Source organism: Nelumbo nucifera, chromosome 8 (assembly GCF_055504915.1).
Source record: "Nelumbo nucifera cultivar China Antique chromosome 8, China Antique-T2T, whole genome shotgun sequence".
In the NCBI taxonomy this organism is placed as follows: Eukaryota; Viridiplantae; Streptophyta; class Magnoliopsida; order Proteales; family Nelumbonaceae; genus Nelumbo; species Nelumbo nucifera.
Window position 1 is genome coordinate 44,187,743 of NC_142656.1, and position 23,418 is coordinate 44,211,160.

At 40.2% G+C, this 23,418-nt stretch overlaps 1 protein-coding gene across 15 annotated transcripts in view; it reads right to left on the minus strand.

Moving 5' to 3' along the window:
• Positions 1-1,570: 1,570 nt before the first annotated feature.
• Positions 1,571-23,418, minus strand: part of LOC104611385 (CLEC16A-like protein) — a 138,195-nt gene continuing 116,347 nt past the window's right edge. For 10 of the 15 annotated variants that reach the window (XM_088893143.1, XM_088893136.1, XM_088893135.1 and 7 more), the window contains one exon: positions 2,357-3,025. In XM_088893143.1, the coding sequence (XP_088749269.1) occupies positions 2,738-3,025 (288 nt within the window). In that variant the 3' untranslated portion in view covers positions 2,357-2,737. Of the gene's footprint in view, positions 2,070-2,356; positions 3,026-6,518; positions 6,679-23,418 lie in introns of those variants that run through there. The other 5 variants (XM_088893145.1, XM_088893140.1, XM_088893142.1 and 2 more) reach the window with 2 other exon arrangements.

A 23,418-nucleotide genomic window follows, 5' to 3' on the forward strand; every position in this document is an offset into this window, starting at 1 on the left:
GTGAACTTGATTGTTTGAGGCCATGTTTGGGAGTTGCTTATATTACAAATAAGTGCTTAAAACAAGTGCTTATTTGAATAAGTACTTATTTGCATTTGGCATCCAACTTTTTCAAGTGTTTATTTTATATTGGATGCAACATTCAAAGTATTGACACGTATCAGCCTGTATCGGCCGATACATATCGTTTCGGGACCTCTCTGATATTCCCCTATAGTGGGTGTATCAGGGGTCTGACCGGTTCAGGGGCTGGAGGAGACCTAAACCACCCCCTGAACCAGTTTCAGAAAAAAAAAGTAAAAAAAAAAAAGAAAACAGTATTGATTTGCTCGATACGCCGGTAGGGGTGTATCAATATTTTGAACCTTGATTGGGCATTTGATAGTCTTTTTCTCCAATAAGCACTTAAATAAGCAAATGTGACTTTATCCTACATTTTCTTTCAAATTTTCAAACTATCCAATCCAAAGTGAATGAATAAAAGTACTTTGATAGAAGTGCTTTTTTAAAAGTATTTTTACAAAAGTGCTTTCATAAAAGTATTTTGATAAAAACACTTCCGTAAAATACTTTTATAAAAGTGCCTTTCTAAAATCACTTCCATAAAAGTGTTTTCGTAAAAATGCTTTTATAAAAGTGCTTTTGTGAGTGCTTTCATAAAAGTACTTCTATAAAAATACTTTCATAAAAATACTTTTATAGAAGTGCTTTCGTAAAAGTATTTTCATAAAAGTATTTGTATAAAAGTGCTTTCGTAAAAGTACTTTCATAAAAATACTTTTATAAAACTGCTTTCATAAAAATACTTTATTTTTGTAAAAGCAAGGTTCAAAGTATCGATACGTATTGGCTGATACATATCGTTCCGGGACCCCTATAGTGGGTATATCGGGGGTTTGACTGGTTCAGGGGGTGGAAGAGCCCTAAACCGGCCCCCTGAACCAGTTTCAGAAAAAAAATTAAAAAAAATATAAAAAAAGAAAATCGATTCACCCCATACGCCCTTACCGGCGTATCGATATTTTGAACCTTGCATAAAAGTGATTTTCATAAAAGGGTTATAATTGGAATTCTATAAATTCACCAAGGACAATTATGGGAGAAAAAATTGAATAAGTGCTTATGGTATAAGCACTTAAAAAAGCTGGAGATGTGGGTTTAAAAAATAAGCCCTTATTTTTAAAATAAGCGCTTATTTCAGGCTTATTTCCCAAACACTAATAAGTGCTTAATGGTGTGGTCTTTGCCCAAATAAACACTTATTTTTAAGCACTCCTAAACATGGCCTGGGAATGTTACCTTTATGGACGGTTGACATTGCGAGTGGTTGAATGTAGGCTAACTTTAGAACAGGGACTTTAAAAAAGGGTCATGTGGATCCAAGGCAATAAAGACATAGCACGTTAGCAACAGCATTTTTTGATGAATAAAAATGAAACCCAAAATGAATAGGGAGCTAAATTGAGCAAAGCACCAAAGAAAATTATCCCAAACCCTCATTCTTTACATCTAGCCTTTAAGATAAGAAAAATATTGAAATAATAACAACTTACGATGATAATAATACTAATTATAACCAAAGAATCGGAGAATTAAGGAATAAAACCACACCAATGCTATACAAGCACCTCTCTGCAAACACCGCTTGTTTTGAGTCTCCAAATTCCTATTTGGCTTAACAGTATTTTTTTTCCCCTTTTTTCCTCCGATCAAAAGGCTTAACACAATAACAAGCATAAAAGAAGTCTTTACATGAAAGCAAATGATCATGGGAGGAAGTCCAGCCAGAGCCAGTGTATCTAATAAGTTTTCTACAATGGGCGCAATCTGTCAAGTGTTTTACAATAAATTCTACTCTGGGACAATCTACAGAGCCATGGATCCTAGCCATCCAATGCATTCCACTATCTCTCCCTATCCAAGATGCATCCAACAGATGTGCAAGTAATCTATCAAATTCAAATATCTTATTTGATGACAGGACCAACCAGGCGACCACCCTTCATGTCCGACATGTGCAATATAGATCTTGATTGTATCCTCTTCCAGGGCGTTAAGCCCAGAATTGACTACCCACCAAGATTAAATTCAGTTCAGTACAATATCAAATACCCCATGCTGGATAGAACAAGTGATTAATTGGCTATATTTCATTGGACACGAAAAAAAAGCCATCAACCAGGAGATGGAGATACTTGTCCTCAGACATCCTTTATGGAAATAAAACATATCATAATTACATGCAAGTGGCAGGAGATTATAGTTATATAACATTGCAAGTAAATGGGAGGGACAAAGGCCTTCATTTACAGAAATTTAAATTTAGCAAGTGCACTTGGAGAATGCAATTCATATATTGTCAAGAAAAAAAAATGCCAAACGCTTGCAACTTTACTATGATATGAATCATCCAAGATATACATTTGGAATTACACAACAAATTGAAGAAAAAACCCTCAAACAGGGATTGTTAAAGAATGACCAAACAAAAAGAAATGCAAAACCTACAAAAATTAGGGCCAAGAAAAGAAAATCTAGTATACAAGGAAATTAACACCGACTCATGGCACTGGCTGAGACACTATTCTACATTTTTGTATTTCTAAGGCTGCTTTATGGTACTAATAGTATACAAAGGGTAACAGGTAGGTCCCCAACCTACCGATAAAGCAATTATTATTTCACAACTGAACAAGTGAGAAACCTACAACGAATATGTTGGTGTTGTTGATGAAGGCTATCGAGATAGATGAGAACGGTCTAATGCATTTACAGGTCTGTCCAAATGAAGCAAAGGCTCTAGCCTCATCTCCACCTCTTTACATAGTAAATCCATCTCCTCAAGTATCATAGAAAGGGCATATTTGCAAGTTACATCATCTCTAAATGCAATTGTCCATCTCCCATCAACCAAAGCTTTTGTCTTCACTTTTGCAAAGGCCAACTTAGATGAATCCATGAAGGGTAAAGTGGATGGACGAATGCGTAGGTGCAACCATTTTGAATGCTTGTCATCAATTCTTGGCTGAAGAGAAAGTTAGGTTCTCAATGAGATAATTATGTTCTTCCTTGTGGAGTCCGCACTAATAATATTATTTACAAACAAATAAGAATTGACAAGATAGAAACAACTGAAAAAATAAGCATAGAGATTGAATGTTTTGATATATTCATTTGATATGTTTCAGGGAATTTCTCCTGGAAAAAAAACTTACAACATAAAAATAATAATCAAATTCTATTAATTTTAAATTATAGGGATATATGTAGCAAATAATGTACCACATGTATATTGAAATATAATTGGCAAATCAGCTATAAATCATGGAATCATGTTTTAGAATATGGACAATCATATATCTTTTCTTTTCAAAACAGAATAAAAACAGCCTTTTGAGAAGAAATGACCGTGTAGAAAGTTGCAAAAATCAGAGTTCAAGAGGAGAGAAGAAGAAGAAGGTGGCGACAACTTGGGGTCAGAGAGAGATTTTCGAACATAATCTCCTCTTACTCCCTTAATTCTATTTCATTAAGTTAAACTTTAGTAATTTACAGACAAGCCCCTAGTTGGGCAGAAAATTAAAAAGACATAACATAAGAAAGAATAAAGCCCAGATTAAGACCCATTACAACAAATAACATAAAAGATAAAAAAAGGATAAACAGCCTATGGGCCATTCAGCCCATCTTCTCTACACTCCCCCCTCAAGTTGAGCATAGATGCCAATCATGCCAAGCTTGCCAGTATCATGCTAAAGTTTAGCCTTGGGAATGCCCTTGGTGAGAAATCAACTAACTGTCCTTCAGAGGTGATGAAAGGTAGACACACTTCTCTAGAAGCCACTCTTTCTTGAATGAAGTGTCTATCAACTTCAATATGCTTAGTTCTATCATGTTGCACTGGGTTGTGAGCAATGTTGATGGCGGCCTGATTATCACAGTATAACATCATTGGCTTATAATGCTCAATACTCAGTTCCTCCATCAAGGATCTAAGCCACAATAGTTCAGAAACTCCATGAGCCATGGCTTTGTATTCTTCTTCGGTTGAAGATCGAGCAACAACTGAGTGTTTCTTGCTTCTCCAAGAGACAATATTACCTGCCACCAAGCTACAGTACCTAGAGGTAGATCTTCTGTCATCAATGTTTCCGGCCCAATCAACATCTGTGTAGGCTTCAAGTTTCATATGGCCATGCTTAGCAAATAGAATTCCCTTCCCAAGGGAGCCCTTCAAATAACACAGAATCTGCTCTGCTGTTGCCATGTGAGTATCCCTGGGAGCATGCATGAACTGACTGATACAACTGACAGCATATGCAATGTCTGGATGAGTAATGCATAGATAAAGAAGTTTTCCAAGTAGTCTCTGGAAGACTCACTTATCTTCTAACAATATTCCATCTGAAGCAGAGAGTTTATGGCTCATATTAATAGAAGTAGCAACTGGTCTAGCACCTATCTTCCATGTTTCAGAGAGCAAATCAAGAACATACTTTCTCTGAGAGATAAGGATCCCATCCTTGGATCTAGCAACTTCTACACCAAGAAAGTATCTCAATTCCCCCAGATCTTTGATCTCAAACTCTGTATGAAGGAAAGATTTGAGATTATTTATTCCTGAGACATCATTACCAGTCACAACAATATCATCAACATACACAATTAGGTAAACGGCCAAGGATCCTCTCCTCTTCACAAAGAGGATATGATAAGACCGTGTCTGTACATAGCCAAGGCTAACAAGGGCAGCCCTAAACCTTTCAAACCATGCTCTAGGGGACTGTTTGAGTCCATGGAGAGATTTCTTTAGCCTGCAGACCTTTCCTTTCTTATTTGTTTCATACATCCCTGGAGGAAGAGACATATAAATCTCCTCATGTAACTCTCCATTCAAAAATGCATTCTTTACATCCAGTTGATAAAGTGGTCAGTCTGAGTGTATAGCCAAAGATAGTAGAACTCTCACAGACGTCATTTTGGCAACAGGGGCAAAGGTTTTCAGATAATCAATCCCATATGTCTGTGTATAGCCTTTTGCAACCAGCCTAGCCTTGTACCTTTCAATGGTGCCATCAACATGATATTTGATAGTAAAAAATCCACTTACAACCTACTGGATTCTTCCCTTTAGGCAAATCAACCACTTCCCAAGTGTCATTCTTGTGCAGGGCATTAATTTTTGTTTTCATAGCATCCCTCCATTCTGGAATAGTAAGAGCTTCTGACACAGACCTGGGAATTGGGTTAGAAGCAATAGAAGAAAGGTAGGCAGAATATGAAGGAGAGAGCAAACTATAAGAAAGGTGTTTGGAAATGCAATGTGTAGTACACTTTTTCCTTTCCTAATAGCAATGGGGATATCAAGGTCTGGGAAGGATGGCTCCAAAGGGGCTATAACAGTACCTGTTGTCTCATTTGTAACTGGAAGTGCATGAGGCTCATGTGTTGGAGGGGAAACAATCTACTCATTTCTGGTTCTCTGCCGTTGGTACAACCTGGGATTAAAAAGAGGGCGAGGAGGTAAAGGAGGAGGAATAGGAACACTGGAATGAGAGTGAAGTGACTGATCCTCCCTTGACTCATTTGAAGGAGGAAGAGACTCAACAAAAGACTCAATTGGGACAGGAAGAGGAAGAGCAAACACCTATGACAAATCCTCCCCCTTGGACAATGTCTCTCAGAGAAGAACCATAAAAGGAAGAAAGCTCATCAAAGGTGACATCCAATGAGACATACCGAGTGCCAGTCTTTGGATCAAAACAACAGCAACCCTTCTATGTGGGGGAATAACCAAGGAAGATACACTTGTGGGTTTTTTGTTCAAATTTATGTCTCTGGACACTTGGGATATGTACATAACAAGTGCAACCAAAGACACGAAGAGGAATAAGAAAAAGAGCCTTGTCCGGATGAAGAAGACTGAAGGGAGACTTAAACCCTAAAACCTTGGATGGCATACGGTTTATAAGATAGGTAGCGGTGAGAACAACATCACCCCAAAATTTTGTAAGGACATGTGAGGCAAATAGAATACTTCTTGCAACTTCAACAATATGTCTATTTTTTCTTTCAGCAACTCCATTCTGTTCTGGGGTCCTAACACGAGCTTTGATGAATAACCCCTAAATCAGTGAGATAGCAGGTCAGGTTTTTCTCAGAATATTCTTTTGCATTGTCGGATCTGAAAATTTTAATTCTGGTATCAAACTGGGTTAGGAAAAATTCATGGAATTGCCTCACAAATCTGGGAACTTCATCACGAGACTTCATAAAAAATATCCAAGTGAATCGAGAAAATTCATCAATGAACAAGATAAAATATTTGTAGCCACCCATAGAAGGTAAGTGGTAAGGCTCAGAGTGCACAGTATTAAAAGGAGATCTTTTATTACTCAGAGGATAACTGTTTCTACAATGTTTTGACAGTTCACAAGACTCACAATGAAGACTGGACAAACTAATTCTCTTAAACAGTTCTGGGAATAAATGACTTGATGCAGAAAAAGAAAGATTACCCAAACGAAAATGACATAACATGACTCGACTGATGGACTTTGTAGATGTAGACCCAAAAGCAGCTTTTCCAAGTTGTTCATGGCACTGTCCAGGAGTATCCAACAGATATATTCCATTCGCCTCACGGCCACTCCCAATCACCTTCTGAGACTTCAGATCCTGAAAAACACAGTAAGAAGGGAAAAAGGTTACACAACAGTTTAATGACTTAGTTAGGCTACTTACAGATAACAAGTTTGTATTTAGTCTGGGTACATGAAGAGTAGGAGGAAGAACCAAGGACTTTGTAGCCTTGATGGTTCCCTTGCCGGAGATAGGGGCAAGAGAGCCATCAGCTAGGGTGATTTTGTCACGTCTAGGAAGTAAATCATATGAAACAAACAAAGTAGAAAGGCTGGTCATATGATCAGAAGCACTGGAATCAATAATTCAAGGGATCCTACGATTACCTGAAATGGTTGTATGATTGGCAAAAGCTCGTATACCTGAATGAGCAAATCCATAAGAGGTTGAATTTCCTGGAGGGTTAGAAGAAGAGGTCACACCCTCTAGGTGACTGATCATCCTCCCAAACTTCTCATATTCTGCCTTCATAGCTGCTAACTGCTCACTAGCCGTCATCTCTTCAGTTTGGTATCTGTCACTATCTAGACCAACAACAACATTGACACTCCCTGCCTTTAGCAAAGTGGTCATTTAGACCAACCCCTTGGACCTGGACAAGTCTTCTGCTTTCTTCACTACTTACCAAGGCATATGCTTGAGACAGTGAGACACTACCTTGGATAAAATATTTTGCTTTGTAATGTCATACTCTGGATTTAACCCTATCAAGAACTCAAACACCCTGTTTCTCTCAACCAGTTTTCTGTAAGTCCCAGCATCGTTAGTGGTGTCCCAGGCTACAACTTCTATCAAATCTATTTCTTTCCATAAAGACTTCAGTGTTGAGAAGTATACAGCTAATGGTTTCTCCCCTTGTCTCAAATTCTTCACATCACTTCTCAACTTGTAAACCCTGGCCACATTTAATTTTTGGGAATATGTTTCAGCAACACTATCCCAAATTTCCATTACTGAATTCATCCACAAATAGAGCTGACTAATCTGTGGTTGCATTGAGTTCACAAGCCATCCAATAACAGTATAATTTTCTTGCATCCACTTTTCATATGATGGATCATCTTCCGGAGAAGCCTTTTTGCTCTCGGAGAACCCCATTTGCCTCTACTACAAATATGAATTTTTAATGATTGTGACCAAGCCAGATAATTAGTTCCATCCAGCTTGACTGTGGTCACAACCAATAGAGAGTCTACAGAGGCTCCCGGAACTTGTCCGAATTCAGCAACATGCTTGTTTTCAAAGTCTGAGGAGTTTATCTTCTTAAATACTTCAAAAATGACTTCAAACAACTTCAAATAACAAATGAAGACAGAACAAAAACTGTGTAGTGAGCCAACCTCTATGCAGCCGTACCAATAACCTGCGTCGCACCCGGAAGTTGGGAGAAACAGAGAAAACTCAGCTTCTCCTTGTAGACTTCACAGAACACCAATCCACTTGACTCGATCTTCAAGAAGAAGAATGAGTAGACCTTCAGTCACTGAGAGCCCAGGTCAAACTCCCTGTGGGGCCCGCAATCAGATTTCTCGAAAAAATTAGGGTTTTGGGCAACACACTTGAATCTATCAGGAGGACAACAAAAACAGTCCCCTTCTCTCTAGAAACCACTAACAACTAGGCTGAAATAGGTTTCTTTAACTATTCATACAATTCAGTTCTCCATTCACACTGTGTATGGGAAAAAAAAGGTGAAAAAAAAGGGAAAAAACGAGCTTGCTCTGATACCAAGAAGAAAAACAGTCTTTTGAGAAGAAAGGATTGTTTAGACAGTTGCAAAAATTCAAAAGAAAGTAGCAGAAATCAGAGTTCAAGAGGAGAGAAGAAGAAGAAGAAGAAGGTAGCGGCAACTTGGGTTCAGAGAGATTTTCAAACATAAATCTCTTCTCTTACTCCCTTAATTCTATTTCATTAAGTTAAACTTTAGTAATTTACAGAGAAGCCCCTAATTGGGCAGAAAATTAAAAAGACATAACATAAGAAAGAATAAAGCCCAAATTAAGACCCATTACAACAAAGAACATAAAAGATAAAAAATGGATAAACAGCCTATGGGCCATTCGGCCCATCTTCTCTACAAAAACCAAGACAATCATATATCAAACATGCAAGGAAACCAATTCCAACATGAAACCCAAGGAACCAGTTCCTCACCAAGTCATGATATGCAAATGAAAAATCTCAGGTTTAGGGTGAAATCATGGCATGGTTTGCGATTTGTAGGTCTGACATTTTTTTTTGAGATTCTAAATTGAATCTATTATGTTTTCCACCAATTATTGCCTGAGTATTGAGGTGGAAAGATCAAGGGATGGGATTTTTAATTCCTAAAGTATGTGCCGGACATGTTGAAGGAAACAACAAAGTAGGCTTGTTGTATACAAGGGGAACACTTTAGCATTGGAGGATAGGGGAACACTTGGATTGATCCCAACCTTGGATTGTCTGTTTCAGAGGATAAACCATTGGAGGATAGGGGAACACTTTAGCATTCAGTTAGAAGATTAATATATTTGTGCATAATAAACCTTGACGTATCATATGCAATTAGCGTGGTGGACCAACTAATACATACTAGAGATTGTCATGTACCTACTACTAAAGAGGATTATAGCTTACTTGAAAGGACAGCCAGGCAGAGGCTTGTTGTATATAAGACATGGTCATATGTAGATCGAGGCATACACATATAGAAACCAGGCTGGTTCTCTTGATGACAGATGTTCTACCCGAGGGTATTGTATGCTAGTTGGTAATAATTTGATGTCATTAAGGAGTAAAAAGCAGTCAATCATGGTGAGATCTAGTATAAAGGCAAAGGATTGGGAACAACACATGGGGTCTCTAGGATGTTGTTTGCTGGAGAACAACAGCCAAAGAAGAAGAAGAGGAAGAAAAAAGGAGATCTGAGAATGGCGGCTTAGTCACTTCAGCCGGCCCTAGAATCTTATCTAAGTATTCACAATGTAATGTTACAAGAAAGGACTAGAATGCCCCTGATTAGTGATGGGACACCTAGACATAAAAGGAATAAAACAAGTTTAGGCCCAATAACTAAGGCCTATAATAAGCTCAAGAACTTAAAACATAAATAAGACTAACATAAACACTAAACCAATTGAACCAACACTCGCCCTCAAGCTAAGCATGGATGTCAGTCATGTTTAGCTTGCCAAGTAAGTCTAAGAATTTCATTGAAGCTAGTCCTTTTGTTAGCACATCTGCAATCTGCATCTCGGAAGGAGTATAAGGAATGTAGAGTTCCCCTGAGACTATCCTTTTTCTAACGAAGTGTCGGTCAATCTCAATATGCTTCGTCCTATCATGTTGCACTGGGTTATTTGCAATGTTGATGGCAGCCTTGTTGTCACAATACAGCCTGAGAGGACACTCAACCCTTATCCCGAGCTCACCAAGAAGGGTCCTAAGCCACAACAGTTTAGCAACACCATGAGCCATAGATCGATATTCAGCCTCTGCACTTGATCTAGCAACCACATTCTGTTTTTTACTTCGCCATGTAACCAAATTCCCTCTAACGAACGTGCAATACCCAGAAGTAGACTTTCTGTCTCCAACAGAACCAGCCCAATCTACATCATTATATGCTTCAATTTCAATTTTATTGTGTTTTTTGAACAAAAATCCTTTTCCTGGGCAAGTCTTCAAATACCTAAGAATCCTTTCCGCTGCTCTCATATGAGGAATCTTTGGAGAGTGCATGAATTGGCTGACAACATGTACGGCATAAGCAATATCTGGTCGAGTGAGACAAATATATCAATTTCCCTACCAGTTTTTGGTACCTCTCTTTATCAAGGTAGTCCTCTCCAACTGATTCCTGTAGACAATGATTCTGTTCTATTGGAGTATCTGCTGGTCTACTCCCCATCATACCTGTCTCCTCTAGAAGATCAAGGACGTACTTCCGTTGACATATATAAACGCCCTCTCGTGACCTAGCAACTTCAATTCCAAGGAAGCATCTCAGATGGCCCAAGTCTTTGATCTCAAACTCAGATGCCAAGAACTCCTTCAATCGTTTTATCTCTTCTAGATCATTCCCTGTAATCACCATATCATCCACATAGATGATGAGTGCCGTAAGTCTTCTATCCTGTTTCCTTATGAACAAAGTATGATCTGCACCACTTTGAGTGTATCCCACTTTCTTCATGGCTCCACAGAGCTTCTCAAACCAAGCTCAAGGGGACTGCTTAAGACCATATAATGCTTTCCTCAGTCTACACACTTTCCGATCAAAACCATAACCTGGTGGAGGATTCATGAATACTGTAATCTGAAGAGCTATACTCGAAGTAGCAAGGAAGAAAAGAGAATGACAGAAAAGAAGAGAATGTCGAACTGTACTAGCCAGTCGACCAGTTCTTTATTTATAGATGAATATACTACAAGGTACAAGAAATTACTGGGATGCCCCTGATTAGTGATGGGACACCCAGATGACTTAAATCATTAAACAGGATTAGGCCCATTAACACAAGCCCAGTTACAAGATAAGTTAAACAAAAGAATGGGCAAATAAGAACTCTTATCAGCCGAACATAACTCTAACATTCTAACACTCCCCCTCAAGCTAAGCATAGATATCAATCATGTTTAGCTTGCCAAGTATGTCCCTGAACTTCGTTGATGCCAGCCCTTTAGTTAATACCTCTGCAATCTGCATCTCTGATGGAGTATAAGGCACACAGAGTTCTCCAGAAATAATTCTCTCTCTGACAAAGTGTCGATCAATTTCAATATGTTTTGTCCTGTCATGCTGCACAGGATTGTTGGCAATGTTGATAGCAGCTTTATTATCACAATACAGCTTGAGAGGACCCTCTGTCTTGATACCAAGCTCATTAAGGAGAGTCCTGAGCCATAAGAGTTCAGCAACCCCGTGTGCCATAGCCCGGTATTCTGCTTCTGCACTTGATCTAGCCACAACATTCTGCTTCTTACTACGCCATGTGACTAGGTTTCCTCCCAAGAATGTACAGTAACCTGAGGTTGATTTTCTGTCTCCAACAGACCCAGCCCAATCAGCATCAATGTAGGCTTCAATTTCAAGTCTGCTGTTTTTTCTGAATAAAATTCCTTTCCCTGGGCAAGTCTTTAAGTATCTGAGGATTCTTTCCACTGCTCTCATATGAGGGGTCTTTGGTGAGTGCATGAATTGACTGACAACATGCACTGCATAGGCAATGTCTGGCCGAGTAAGGGATAAGTATATCAGTTTTCCTACCAACTTTTGGTACCTTTCCTTATCATAGTATTCCTCACCCATTGATTCTTGTAATCCATGGCTTGGTTCTATTGGAGTGTCTGCTGGCCTGCACCCCATCATGCCTGTTTCCTCTAGGAGATCTAGCACATACTTTCTTTGACATATGTAGATTCCTTCTCTTGATCTACCAACTTCAATTCCAAGAAAGTATCTCAGATTTCCCAGGTCTTTGATCTCAAATTCTGAAGCTAAGAACTCCTTCAGCCTCTTCATCTCTCTCACATCATTTCCAGTAATCACCATATCATCCACATACACAATGAGTGCTGTAAGTTTGTCATCCTGTCTCCTTGTAAACAATGTATGATCTGCACTGCTCTGAGTGTACCCTACTTTCTTCATGGCCAAACAATGTCTCTCAAACCATGCCCGGGGAGATTGCTTCAAACCATATAATGCTTTCCTTAGTTTACATACCTTCTTTCCAACATCATATCCAGGTGGGGGTTCCATGAATACCTCTTCATGAAGATCACCATTTAGGAAGGCATTCTTCACATCCAGCTGATGAAGTTCCCAAGAGAATTTTGCTGCTAGTGACAGTAGAACCCTGATTGTGTTGAGCTTTGCTACTGGGGCAAAGGTTTCCTTGTAGTCAATTCCTTCCTTTTGTGTAAACTCCTTTGCCACGAGTCTGGCCTTGTACCTCTCAATTGACCCATCTTCCCTGTGCTTTACTGTGAATACCCACTTGCACCCAACAGTGCCTTTCCCTTCAGGCAGGTCCACCAATTCCCATGTCCTTGCTTTCATTAGGGCTTTCATCTCCTCATTCATGGCTTCTTTCCACCTTAGATCAGATGCCGCCTCTGAATACCTGGAAGGGACACATACAGAGGAAAGAGCAGACAGAAAGGAATGATAGGCAGGGGATAAGTGTGAGTAAAAAACATAATCGGCTATGGGATGCCGAGTGGTACAAGAACGAACAGGCTTACGGAGAGCAATAGGAAGATCCAAATCTGAATTGAGTGAATCAGAATTACCTTGGATTGCAGAGACAGATTGATCTGAGTTCAACTGGATGCAATCATGAGGTTGAGGGGCCTTCTTCCTTCTACTGTATGTAAGTATCTCTTTCTCTTGTTTACTGGAACCTTCAAAAGTATCAGCCGAATCTGGAGAAGCAACTGGCACAGTGGAAGTCTCACTAGGTTGACCCGGAATGTTATAGCTAGTAGTAGTGGAAGGTGCTGAAATGGGAACAAAAAGGAAGGGAGAATGAGAATCCTCTTCCAACCCACTACTCTCCCCCTGAAGAGGATTCTGAGAAGACCCGAAATAGGGTGGAAACTCAAAAAAGACTACATCCCTGGTGACATATTTTTTCTTGGAGACAGGATCATAACACTTATACCCCTTCTGCGTAGGAGAGTACCCCAAAAATATTCCCTTTGTAGCCTTAGGATCCAGCTTGGTCTTCTTTGGATCTTTCACATGTATGAAGCATGTACAACCAAAAACCCGCGGGGGAAGAGGAAATTCTGGAAGAGTGGGACACAAAACAGAGAAAGGGGTCTTCATACCCAGTACCTTAGATGGCATCCGATTTATCAGGTATGATGCAGTGAGAACAGCTTGAGACCAATATTGCTTGGGCACATTGTGCTGGAAAAGAAGGGCTCGAGCTGTCTCCAATAGATGTCTGTTCTTGCGCTCAGCGACCCCATTTTGCTGAGGGGTGTAACCACACGATGATTGATGTAACATGCCTGCATCTTCCATGAATGAGTTCAGGGATCTTTCAAAGTATTCAGCTGCATTGTCTGAACGGAATTGCTTGATCTTTTTATCAAATTGTGTTTCAACCATCTTGCAAAACATCATAGTTATCCGGGGAACTTCTTCACGTCCTTTCAACAGATAAATCCAAGTGCACCGAGAATAATGGTCAATAAAACTGATGAAGTAACGGAAGCCATCAATGGAAACAATGGGTGAAGGACCCCAAACATCAGAATGAACCAAGTCAAAAGAGGCTTGAATTTCATTACTAGAAATTGGATACATTGATCTACATTGTTTTGACATTTGACACACATCACAAATTAAACTCTGACCCGAAATGCCCTTACATAATTCGGGAAACAACATTGCTAAGGAAGAAAAGGACAAATGACCTAGCCTAGCATGCCACAAGTGCAGCCTAGCTATTGACTCCACACTCTCCGAACTAGTAGTAGAAGCTTGCATGGCTGAGCTGACATCTTCATCAAAGTAGTAGAGGCCCCCATACTCATGACCACTCCCAATCGTTCTCCTCGTCAATCTGTCCTGGAAGACACAATGAGAAGGAAAGAAAGTTATACTGCAGTTCAAGCTTTTTGTAAGCTTTGAAACAGACAACAGATTTGAGGTAAGACTAGGAACATGTAAGACTGATTTAAGAGAGAGATCCTTACTTAGGTCAACCACCCCCTTTCCAGAGATGGTGGAGAGGGACCCATCAGCTACTCTCATCTTATCCTTACCAGACAACAAATGATATGTGGAGAATAAGGAGGACATATGTTTCATATGGTCAGTGGCTCCGGAATCAATCACCCAAGAGGTAGAATTAATGGAACTAGATGCACTAAATGCAGAGGCTGTACCTGATTTGGCAAGAGAGGTGGAAGCTAAAGAATTGTTCTTCAGACGGGCTAATGCCCGACTGAGAACCTCTACCTCACTAGCTGTGAAGCCCAAAGTACTTGGTCCAGAGGAGTCGGCAGCCTGCCTTACGGTGGAAGATGACACTGTCTGAATACTCTGTGAGTTGTCACTACTGTTGTTGGTGGCAAGATTCCCACTTGCTGTGTGGCCCTTCTGTTGCCTTTTGTCCTTTCTCAGAGCAGCTGGCTTCAGATGAGGGTACAGGACCCAACATTTCTCCTTTGTGTGTTTCTCACCACCACAATGTGTACACTTGAGGGACTTCTTGTCTGAAAATCTATTCCTCTTAGTGGAGACTAAGGCTGAATGTTCTCCAGGTTGTTCTGTTGACTGTGTTTGGGAGTCAACTTGCATCTCCTTTCTCCTTACTTCTTCATTCCTCACCAGGTAGTAGACATGGTGAAGCTCAGGTAATTCATCTCTCCCTAGAATCTGTGACCTTATACCTTCATATATAGGGTCAAGACCCGCCAGAAACTTGAAGGCTCTGCCCTCCTCAATCTGCTTATCATGCCTCCCCTTATCATTAGCATTTTCCCAATCCAAAATCAAATGGTGGTCAAGCTCTTCCCAGAGGCCTTCCAGTGTTGCAAAGTAGGTTGCCACGGACATGTCTCCTTGCCTTAGGGCTGCAATGTCTTGGTTCAGCCTGTAAATTCTAGCATTGTTCTTTTTTTGGCCATATGTCTTAGATACTTTCTCCCAAATTTTAGCAGCTGTGGGGAAGTGATGAACAGTTCTGGCCACCCTAGGAGTCATAGAGGCCAGCAACCAAGACATGACTGTGGCATTTTCCTTACGCCACACGGTGTATTCAGGACTGCCAATTTCTGGTTGTTTCTTGTCTCCATCCAAATAGCCTGTGAGGTCACGAGAGGTAATGAACAACATTGCTGAGACAGACCACTCTCTGAAGTTATACTCATCTAGCAGCACACTTGTAATCTGCAAGCTGTGCAGATTAGGGTTTTCCAGGTTTGAGGACCTTGTAACAGGTCTGTTATCTCTAGAGGAAACTTCACCGGATAGTGAGGACATCTTGACTTCAGTCCAAGAGTTGTTCACAGTGCTGTAGGTGATTCTGTTTAGGACTGGCCGAAGTGGTCACAGTGTTCACCGTGCTGGTAGAAGTGTTCACAGTTCGGGTACTGTGCAGTGCTGTTTAGGACTGGCCGAAGTAGCAAGTACAGGGCTGTAACTGAACCAGTTCACAGTGCTAGTAACTGAAGTTACTTCAGTTAGGGCTTGTTGTGCAACTTGATGTAACTGTGCAGTGCAATAACTGAAGTTCACAAAGTAGGACTGATAACCGACCTGAAGAGAATCTGTAACTGAAGTTACCACAGTTCTGCCCAAGTCTTGCTGGGGCACGAAGCTGCAACTGTAGAGAAGGCTAAGTCTTTACCACTTGTTCTGCGCAAGTCTTGCTGGAGCACGAAGCTGCAACTGTAGAGGAAGCTCTCCCTCTTTCGGCTAGTGCTAGGACTGCTGAAATCAGTCCTCAACTAGGTCTGTCCTATACAGACCTCTCTTAGTAGCCCAATAGCTACTATTTGCTGGAGATAATCTAGTAGGACATCTACTTCTGGGTCCTACTTCTCTTGAGTCCTACAACCAAGAGAAACCCTAGGTTCGAACTTGCTTTACTCTCTTACACTCCTAGGTCTTCACTGCAGCAACCCAGAAAAGGAAGAGAGAAGATGAAAAGACAGCAAGAGAAGAGAGTGCACCTGCTGAAACCAGGAAGGAGCTAATGCTCTGATACCATGTAATCTGAAGAGCTATACTCGAAGTAGCAAGGAAGAAAAGAGAATGACAGAAAAGAAGAGAATGTCAAACTGTACTAGCCAGTCGACCAGTTCTTTATTTATAGATGAATATAATACAAGGTACAAGAAATTACTGGGATGCCCCTGATTAGTGATGGGACACCCAGATGACTTAAATCATTAAACAGGATTAGGCCCATTAACACAAGCCCAGTTACAAGATAAGTTAAACATAAGAATGGGCTAATAAGAACTCTTATCAGCCGAACATAACTCTAACATTCTAACAAATACCTCTTCATGTAGATCGCCATTTAGGAAAGCGTTCTTTACGCCAACTAATATAGCTCCCATGAGAAGTTTGCAGCTAATGACAATAGAACCTGGATTTGTTGAGATTTGCAACTGGAGCAAAAGTCTCTTTGTAGTCAATCCCTTTCTTTTGAGTAAACCCCTTCGCCACTAGTCTGGCCTTGTATCTTTCAATGGACCCGTCCTCCCTATGCTTCACAGTGAATACCCACTTGCATCCCACAGTGCTCTTCCCTTCTGGTAGATCCACTAATTCCCAAGTCCCGGCTTTCATTAAGGCTTTTATTTCTCCATTCATAGCCTCTCTCCATCTTGGGTCAGACACTGCCTCTGAGTACCTAGTAGGGTGAATAAGAAACATATTCAGCAATTGGGTGTCAGATAGTACAAGAGCGGGTAGGCTTACGAAGAGCAATAGGGAGATCCAAATAAGAAGTATGAGTGATAAGATTACCTGGAGTTGTTGAGACAGATTGATCTGAGTCTGATTGGTTGCTGCCATGAGTTGAAGGGTCTTTTTTTCTTCTGTTGTAGGTCATTCTGATATCTTTTTGTTGCCTATTGGTGTCCTCAGTTACATCCGCAGCATCAAGAGTGGTAATAGGTTCAATGGGAGCCTCACTAGATTCACCTGGGGTGCTGCAACTAGGAGGATCAGGAGGAGAAGATGGAAGGCCCGAGACTGAAAGAGGCACAAAAAAAGAGGGAGAAGAACCTTCTTCCATCCTACTAGTCTCCCCCTGAAGAGGATTCTGGGAAGAATGAAAATAGGATTGAGACTCAAAAAATACCACATTCTTTGTGACGTATTTCGTTTTGGTAACTGGATCATAACACTTGCAACCCTTTTGTGTAGGAGAGTACCCTAGAAAGATTCCTTTCATAGCCCTAGGATCCAACTTGGTCTTCTTTGGATCCTTTACATGAATAAAACATACACAACGAAAGATTCTAGGTGGAAGAGGAAAGTTTGGAAGATTAGGGCAAAGGACAGAGAAAGGAGTTTTCATACCCAACACCTTAGATGGCATCCAATTTATCAGATATGATGCGGTAAGGACTGCTTGAGACCAATACTGCTTGGGAACCTTGTGCTGAAATAGTAAAGCTCGAGTTGTCTCCAATAAGTGTATTTTTGTGCTCAGCAACCCCATTCTGTTGAGGGGTACTAGCACAAGATGACTAGTGTAGCATTCCTGCATCCTCCACGAACAGGTTCAAGGAACTTTCAAAATATTTAGCAGCATTGTCTGAACGGAATTGCTTAATCTTCTTGTCGAATTGAGTTTCAATCATTTTACAAAATGCCATGGTTATCCGTGGCACTTCATCACATCCTTTTAACAAGTAGATCCATGTGCATCGTGAATAGTGATCAATAAAGCTGATAAAGTAACAAAAGCCATCTACAGAAACAAGAGGTGAAGGGCCCCAAACATCAGAATGGACCAAATCAAAAGGAGCTTGAATTCCGTTACTAGAAATTGGATAAAGAGTTCTACATTGTTTTGACAACTGACACACTTCACAAACTAAACTTTGACTCGAAACACACTTGAATAATTCAGGAAACAACCCTTGCAATGACGAAAAAGGTAAATGACCTAGCCTAGCATGCCACAAGTGTAACCTAGCTATTGACTCCTCATTATTCTGACTACTGGCAGCAGATGATTGTAAGGCCGAACTGATGTTTGCATCAAAATAGTAGAGACCTCCACATTCATGACCGCTCCCAGTCGTTCTCTTCATCAGCCTGTCTTGAAAGACACAATGAGCAGGAAAGAAAGTTATGCTACAGTTTAAATTCTTGGTAAGCTTCGAAACAAATAAGAGGTCGGAAGTAAGATTGGGAACATGTAGAACAGATTTAAGAGAGAGGTCATTGCTTAGGTCAACCCCCCCTTTCCCAGAGATGGTGGAGAGAGAACCATCAACAACTCTCATCTTATCTTGGCTAGACATCAAATGATAAGAAGAAAATAAAGAGGACACATGTGTTATGTGGTTAGTTGCACCGGAATCAATAATCCAAGAAGCAGACTCTTTAGAACTAGTTGCACTACAAGTAGAGACAATACCTGATCTGGCAGGTGGAAGCAAGGGAATTAGTCCTTAGACGAGTTAAGGCCCGACTAAGGACCTCTACCTCATCAGCAATAAAATCCAAGGACCCGAATGTGTGGGAATTAGCAGTTTGACCCATGGGAGGAAGTGTAACTGTAGATGTGTTCTTCGAGCTCTCACCACTGTGACTAGTAACAAAGTTCCCACTTGTTGTTTGATTCCTCTGAGGCTTCTTGTCTTTCTTTAACACAGCTGGTTTCAGATGAGGATAAAGAACCCAACAAGTCTCTTTTACATGCCTTTCACCTCCACATGAGTGCACTTAAGATGCCTCTTGTCCGAATGCTTGCTCCCTTTTTGGTTTGAAGAAATCAAGGCTGAATGTTCAACAAACTGTATTTGAGTGTCAACTTGCATCTCTTTCCTCCTAACCTCTTCATTCCTTACTAGATAGTAGACATGGTGTAAATCTAGCATTTCATCCCTTCCCAATTTGAGACCTTATGCTCCCATACATTGGGTCTAAGCCAGTCAAGAACTTAAAGGCTCTACCTTCTTCAATTTGTTTATCATGCCTCTCCTTGTCTCTTATATTCTCCCAACCAAGAATAAGATGATGATCAAGTTCTTCCCATAGTCCTTCTAGGGTTGCAAAATAAGTTGCAACTGTCATATCTCCTTGTCTCTATGCAGCAATGTCTTGGTTTAGCCTATAGATTCTTGCATTGTTCTTTCTCTGTCCATAAGTTTTAGACACTTTCTCCCAAATCTTAGCAGCAGTGGGAAAGTGTTGAACAGTCCTGGCTACTCTTGGAGTCATCGAAGCAAGTAGCCAGGACATAACAGTAGCATTTTCCTTACGCCATATTGCATGCTCCACACCACCCTCTTTAGGTTCCTGCTTCTGTCCATCTAAATAACCTGTAAGTTCCCGGGGAGTAATGAAGAGCATGGCTGAAATAAACCATTCTCTGAACTTATATTCGTCCAACAATACATTGGTGATCTGCAAGCTGTGCAAATTTGGGTTTTCCAGATTAGAAAACCTCCCACCAGTTCTATTATCCTTAGAAGACACTTCTCCTGATATTGAAGACATCTCCTTCCTCTTATAGTGATCACAACTGAAATCTCAGTACAAAGAACACGATTTCATACTTACCGAAGCTGTTACAAGTCTGAGAACACCCCGTAACAGGTCTGAAGCACCTCTGTAACAGTTCTGAAACCAAGAACAATCCACCCCTGTAGTGTACTGGACACTTCTGGGCTGGGCTTTGACTTCTGTTGTCATAGCTGTAGTCGAGGGCAATACCTCTTTGGCACCTCTGGTGGTCGAACCTAGACTGTGACCACCCTTACGATCTGTAATAGGACTGTCTAACTCAGTCCTTCCACCTAGATCTGTTCCACACAGATCTCTCTTAGCAGCCGAATGGCTACTACCTGCTGCAAGATTTCTAGTAGGGCATCATCTTCTGGAACAAACTCCCCTTGGGCCCTACAACCAAGAGAAACCCTAGATACAGACCTTGCTGTGTTCTACGGTCAGCCCTAGGGTTTCTTCACAGTGGCCGAGATAGGAGAGAGAAAAAAAGAAGGAATAGAGAAGTGGAGAAAATAGGCAGTTGTAACCAGTCGGACCGATTAGTGCTCTGATACCATGTTTGCTGGAGAACAGCAGCCGAAGAAGAAGAAGAAGAAGAAGAAGAAGAAGAAGAAGAAGAAGAAGAAAAAAGGAGATTCGAGAATGGCGGCTTAGTCACTTCAGCCGGCCCTAGAATCTTATATAAGTATTCACAATGTAATGTTACAAGAAAGGACTAGAATGCCCCTGATTAGTGATGGGACCCCTAGACATAAAAGGAATAAAACAAGTTTAGGCCCAATAACTAAGGCCCATAATAAGCTCAAGAACTTAAAACATAAGTAAGACTAACATAAACACTAAACCAATTGAACCAACAAATGTTTTGGATTTTATAATTATTTGACAAGTGAGGAGTTTAATATGAACCTGGAAAAATGCCATATTGTGATAACTGGGTTACCATCAACAAAGCACGTAATCCCATTTAGCATGAGTGGACCAACATTTGTCAAGGTGGATAGACACATCATCGAAGAGAGTGACCCCTGGAGAGTGCCTCTGGAAGAAGGTGATTACTTCAAAATTTGGCATAAAAACCTGGATTTGGGATCCAGTAGAAGCAACTGAATCTTATGGTTGTGGTGCTGATTTCATGAATGGCAAACAATAGTGTAGGTGATGGGTCTAAAGTAAGGTTTTGGACAGATGTCTGGTGTGATGAAAGACAATTGAAACACATATTCCCTCAATTCTACAGCATTGTGCAGAATAAGGAGTTGATGGTGGAAAATTACATCATTAATGGCATTGTTACCCTTTTTTTATCAATAACTTGAATTTTATTAATGGAGAAAAGTAATCAGTAGGTACAAATTCAGAATAGTCACTGAGATAAAACCTCTTCTTTTCTCCCCCATAAACTCTTTCTTTTTGCTTATGACTGTTGAAAAAGTTCATCTCTCCCCACCCCTTGTATGGCTAAAGCATCAGCTACGGAATTAGCACTTCTTTTGACCCAATGCCACTTCCATGTCTTTATCACTGTTAATTGGAATCCAGATCGAGAAGACACCCCAATGATTGGGAATTGGAGGCTGTATTGGAATTGTTGCAGAAATTACAATATATGCAGTGCCCAAAGCTACTCTAGAGCATGTAGAATGGGAAAAAGCTGGGGCCTTTTTTATGAAATCTTTTTACAAAGGTCTGATGACATCCAGTTCCACAAACTTCCCTGCCTCCAAAGTTTGGAACTCTACAGGTCCCTCTAAGAAAGCCTTCATTATTTGGTCTGCCTCTCTCAAAAAATGTCTAGCCACAAGATTATCTCCTTAGAAGAGATATGGCATTGAACAACAGCCTGTGTATGCTGCGCAACAGGTCGGAGGAATCAGTAAATCATGTAACTTTGCATTGCAGTTTTGCCGGGCAACTTTGGTTGCTCTCCAGAGTTCATAATGGATTTCACCAATAGCTGGAAGAAAATGGCGTAAGCAAGAGGGGAGTTATTTTATGGTGGCTAGCACTTTTGTTGTTTATGGGCTATTTGGGCTGAAAGGAATGCCTGCATCTTTGAAAACAGAAGTGAATCAAGAGATGATGTTTTTTGGCTAGGGCTTTATATATTTTGTATATTCCCAGTGTACAGGCCTCTGGCATACATGGGCTATCATACTTATTTTGATATTGTGTCTTCCATTTGTGTCTTCAGAGCATCAGTTAGAAGGTGTGCTTGCTAAAAGGGCTTATTCATTCCAAGTTTGATAGTAATGTAAGCAAGCTGGTCATGATTATACTCTACGCACAGCTTGAAGGGGAATTTAAAACATTAAGTATCATAAAATACTGGTTATAGGGGTATTTATGTACATTTGAGAAACTACTTACATATACCTCAACTTTCAAAAACTTATAGATGCCTTATTGGCCGGCCCCACATAACATAAACAGGACCGCTGTTAGTGCACTGTTTAGAGCCGTTAACCTTATTCCAAATACTTTCATAATACCAATATTGCCCCAGATTCTATGACAAAAAAAAAAAAGAACTCAGAACCCAGAAATGGGAGGTGAGTTTTGCTGGTTCTGTGTGACTCGTATTCAGAATGTTGTTCTTTTCTTAAGCCAGTATTGAGAACAGTGTTAGAGGCACTTTTAGCACGGTTCTGAAACTTCAAGTATCGACACACCTGTGTATTGGCAGAGGTGTATCGCTACTTAAAACCATGAGCTTTTATATTTTTTTAGTGTTTTTCAAAAGTTGGTTTATATATATATATATATATATATATATAATCTTCTTCAAGATTCTCAACGGAATAGAAGTTTCATTTCAATTACCTCTATTTCCAGAAGTGATCTAAATGAAGCCTAACAAAATACCTTGGAGTTTGTTGGAATACCCTATCAATCAAAGAGCTGAACTTGAAATTCATTTTTTTCCTAGAATAACAGAAGATAGATCAAGCTAGATCTTCTTTTTCAGCAGACCTTCCTATTACAATATTACATGATGTCAATAGACTATTCGGCTCTTCTAGTATGTAGAGTTATGCTGCTGATACAAACAGGAAGGGGTTGTCTTGTTGTTGATCATTTTAATTTTTGGCCTGACCGAAAGATTCAGGGGAAAACATAAGGTAAATGCATCCCTTCCCCTTTTCTCGCAAGTGACAAAGACAAGCAAGAAAAGATTAATTCCCATTTGCAAAAACAATGTTTCAATTTGAAAAGAATGCATCTAGTCTCTGGGTCTTTATGATTTACCATTTTCTTGGGAGAAGAAAAAGATAGAGAGGAAGAAGGAAAAGAAGAGAAAAAGAAGAAAAAAAGAAAAAGAGAGGAGAGAATGGCATGTTTTGAAAATTTAATCAACAGTTTAGGACAACTCGCTCCTTTAAGTTTTAACAGTTGGAGTTAATGTTTGAAAGATCAATAAGGTCTGTATAAGTTGTTTTTAAAAGTTCAGGGTATATATAAGTAATTTCTCAAATATGTAATTAATCCTTTATATAAATAGCAAAAGGGGGCAACACACACCCCAAGACAGCTTTCTCCCATTATCTCTCTCCATTCTTTGTTCTCTTCTC